Source organism: Cetorhinus maximus, chromosome 15 (genome assembly GCF_964194155.1).
Source record: "Cetorhinus maximus chromosome 15, sCetMax3.hap1.1, whole genome shotgun sequence".
NCBI lineage: Eukaryota > Metazoa > Chordata > Chondrichthyes > Lamniformes > Cetorhinidae > Cetorhinus > Cetorhinus maximus.
In genome coordinates, this window is record NC_135893.1 from 6697432 (window position 1) to 6701773 (window position 4342).

General features: G+C 41.3%; 1 protein-coding gene across 1 annotated transcript; it reads right to left on the reverse strand.

Moving 5' to 3' along the window:
- Positions 1-2072: 2072 nt before the first annotated feature.
- On the reverse strand, positions 2073-3021 carry foxl2l (forkhead box L2-like). Its single transcript, XM_078559228.1, has one exon. It carries the CDS (start codon positions 2976-2978, stop codon positions 2127-2129), a length of 852 nt encoding a protein of 283 aa, XP_078415354.1. The 5' UTR covers positions 2979-3021; the 3' UTR covers positions 2073-2126.
- Positions 3022-4342: the final 1321 nt, after the last annotated feature.

Sequence of the window (4342 nt, forward strand, 5' to 3'; positions counted from 1 at the left end):
ATTTCCAACATTTTCCATTTATTATTTCAGATTTCCAATAACACGGTATTTTGTTTTTGATGATTGCTGTAAGATCGATACAATGAACAGTATTCCAATAAACTTGAGCTATTGAAAAAAACATCCACCGAATAAAATCGGTAATTATTTTTTTCGTTCACTCTTTTAAGCACAGAATGGCTTCACCTGTCTTGCCACTGAATACCCATCGGTTTGACAGTCATCTCATTTCACCTACAGAACATGACAAATTTTGTTTGTTAGGCAGTCAGACCTTCTGAAAATTGCCTTGGACTTTTTAAAAAAATAATATTTATTCGTTCACGGGATGTGGGGCCAGCATTTATTGCCCATCTCTAAGTGCCCTTGAGAAGGTGGTGGTGAGCTGCCTTCTTGAACCTGTAGTGTAGGTACCACATTAACAGCTCCCCGATTTAACAAAATAAAATTGGCTGTTCTATATTTTTCAACACGCTTCAATTTCGCGTCACTGTTAAAATCGCCCCTTTAGATGTCCGCGGTTGAAAGGTTTTCAGTCCCGTGTTTGAGGCAATAAATGACAGTTCCCTTAACGCTCATCTAGCTTTCTAGATACATGTTATTATTATTAAGAAATAGAGACATGATTTAGATTAACGAGTCTCCCCATCCATCTTCCATCTTAATGTACCTGAAAACAAAATTCTGGTGCAATCTTTTTTAAATCGCTTTTAAGTTTCCAAATATTTCATGGAATCTGTACAAGCTACTTTCTCTAGATAAGTATGACAGCTTTAACACTAAGTGACTAATAAAATTAAAGGTGTTATTTCTGACTTCCGTAGCAATTAATAAAACATAGAACATTACACATATTTACAACGGAGTTAGATGTTAAAACTTCTAAAAGCGCCCTCATAATTTAAATCAAAAGAAGCGGTAGTAACTCTTTACGAAAATATATTAATCACAATATGCTGAGCCCTTAAGTAAGAACCTTAAAAAAATTTGCATATTTGAACCTCTTGCAAAATATGTTGTTACATCAAATCCGTGCTGAGGTTGAGTGACGAGTAACAATTTCTCACAGGACTATAAAACACTTCTTCAGGGTTTCTGCTTCCCCAATATTAAAAAATCAGTAATGATTCCTCTTTGGCGAACAGGTCAGCTGCTTCAGCGAGTTCAACGCTTCAATTTGAGCTCTTCTCCGAATCACTGTATTTTCTTTAATTTATTGAAATACAAGGATATGCGAAGGTGGGTGAATAGAAACAGAAATCCCCTGCTGTGTAAGAAAATAGACCCGAACGATTGATCCTCTGAAGGTAGCCGGACCGTCAAAAATCTACGGGTTTCACAATTACTTTCGCTTGAAGTTTTTTTTTGACATATAGGTGAATAAAATGATTTACATTTGTATGTTAGGACTCGATACAGCAACACTCCAAAATTATCCATCTTCTTTCGATAGGTACATTGTTTAACACAAGTAAATGAGCTGTACTCGAATTGTACGTCGCCTGTTAAGATATTACCTGGTTGGAAGAATATAGTTAGGCTGCTGGTTCTTCAATAGCGAGTAGCATTAAAGCTAATTACACTAAGACTCTTGCAAAAACATTTATTTTGACAAAAAAAAAAGTACACAAAAGTGCTATGCATCGACACTTGCCATTTGGTCCAAAACCTTCATCTGTTAGAACGTCGATAAAGTTTTTAACATGGGAACTTATTTTTAAAAAAGAAACTTTTTGGTAGAACATTTCGATTGACCAAAGACGAACAGATCAAAATTCACAAAGTACAACATACTACGGTCAAACAATTTAAGTAAATAAACCGTGTCAACAATTTCAAACAACAAACTCTCGGGGTTTTTTTTTATAAGTCCAGTTTTTAATTCCTCTGAAAAAAAAAGCGAACGCAAGTTTTCGGCCCCCATTTGGTACCACAACCCAGGCTCAATGTCAGCTTTAACTCAACCTTTTTGTCTTGTTTGATATGCTGTGTCCACTTGATTTTTCCAGCCAATGCACCTTAGTTTGCAAAACCGGAAGAACAATTCAAGCTTTTTTTTTGGCACTTTTTAAAGAAAACGTCTTACCACCAGGAGTGATGATATGCACTTGAAATGTCTCGGAAAGTTACATATCCATTCTGGTGGCCATAGGTCCATATTCCCAATACGAGCAGTGCACCACTGGCACCTCGGGTTGCCGGGCGCATGAGAGCTGGTACCCGCTACCCGCTGCATGTGCCCCCGGGCTCATCTGTTGGCTCATCCCGCCATAGGGGCTAGAGGGTCCCGGGACTAAAGGCAAGCTCTGCATTCGAGAGTAAGGGCCGTAAGAGGAGGCGAGTCCATTCATCGGAACCGGGCTGACGTTGCCATTGGCAGCCTGGCAGGACTGGTGGTAGGTCATCGAGGCAGCGGACTGTCCTTGGCCCATTGACCACGAACTGCTCGCAAAGGGAGCCTGCAGGTACTTGGGAGTTTGGTAGTAAAACGGGTCCGAGTAATTCACGCACGGCTTTCCAGGCAGAAATGGGGATGATGATGGTCGGTACGGCCTCTTAACCCTCCTTCTCCTTCTGTAATTCCCTTTGTCAAACATGTCTTCAAAAGCCGGATCCAAAGTCCAGTAGTTGCCCTTCCTCTCTCCCCCACCTTCTCTGGGCACTTTGACAAAACATTCGTTCAGGCTAAGGTTGTGCCTGATGCTATTCTGCCACCCTTTCTTATTTTTCTCGTAGTAAGGGAACTTAGCAACGATGTACTGGTAGATGCCATTGAGGGTGAGCCTCTTCTCCTGACTGTCCTTTATTGCCATCGCTATCAAGGCCACATAAGAATAGGGTGGCTTCTGAGAAAGGTCAGCCTTGGACTCCCTGGACTCCTTGTCTCCAGCCTTGTCCAGAATTGACTCGTCTCGCACAGAGGAATCGTCGCTGACCCCTTCCGGATCGTAGCTCTCCTTATCGTGGAACATTTCCATCGCTTCAGCACCAAATTAGACACGGGCTGGAAACTGTAAGTTTCCAAGAGAGATTGGAATGCCTCCCTGATCTACACAGAACTCTGCCCTCTTCTCAAAGCCCTAACTTCCAGCCCGTGAATCCTCGCCCCGCCCCACTAAATGCTCAATGGCTGATCACTGACTCATTTAAATATAACCAATGGTAATTTTCTCTAAGGGTTACTCTGAGGTCAAATTAACGCACAGTTGAGATTGCCTGAACACCATTCATCCCTCCTCCTACCAGTAAATACAAAGGGGGAGGGAGGGGGGAGTTAAACTGGATACAGTTTAATAGCTTTAAGTAATTTATTGTTTCTCTCATGTCTGTCAGCACCTTGCTCAGGTGTAAAGAGAACTTGCATCGGTGTCTATTTTAACATGTTTCAAAAGAAACACTACACAACATTACTTTGTAATCCTCATATCAGCCTTTAAGCAATTTACACACCCTATGCAAATATACTGTAAAAACTAACTTAGCCTGTTAGACATGCAGTAAACTCCCTTAAAGGTTCACATGAGGGTTAGACGTAGTAAAAACAATGGAGTGAGTTTTATTCCAATTTGAATCACAGCTCAGACTGGTTTCACACTTCAAGGTACAATTTTACTTGCTGACTCCATTCTAGAGGGAAGAGAGGTGGTTGATGGAGATACGCGGATATGATTGGGACTCTGCATCTGTCAGGCGAGGTGGCAGAGGGAGAAACTAAAAGTTCGGCTTCATCTTTTTCCCCGAAAATGCCGCTTTGGGGAGGAACAGAGCCAGTGATAATTCCTGCACATTTTTAAAAAAAAGTGATCTCACACAGAACCGGGCCGATGAGTCACTGGCTGAGGCGCTCACAACCTTTCCTGATCCTTTAATTGGCGAGGGAGAGTTGGAGTTGGCAGAGTTCTCCCTACAACCAACCAGACACCGGCGTCAACACAGTCCCTGCCTTTTTATTTAGATTGTCTTGGCAATAGGGGATTAGAGTTGGCACTGCAATGCACCCATCACGTCGAAAACTTTTGAAATTTAGTAAAGCTTTATTAAAATATTCATTGACTAAATAGTCTAACGTCTCTGGGAGGCGAGACTGCACCTGCCGCTAATGATAGTGCACGGAAATCTAATGAATAGTCTTGCTCTCCCTCCGCCTAGGCAGTTTCTTGTCTTCAGTGCTGGGAATCTACTTCCTGGATTCCCCAATGATTAACACAGTAATAAACAAAATAACAACGTCCTTGCATTCCATGCTGTTAACCGTTGAAGCAACTGATTTTACACACGTTAATGTCTGTGCCACAGCTAAAAAAAAAAAGACAAAATAAATTAGGATGTGCTAAAATATAAT

Excerpts from the sequence above, each read along its gene's own strand:
- foxl2l (XM_078559228.1), bottom strand. The coding sequence starts at position 2,978 with ATGGAAATGTTCCACGATAAGGAGAGCTACGATCCGGAAGGGGTCAGC.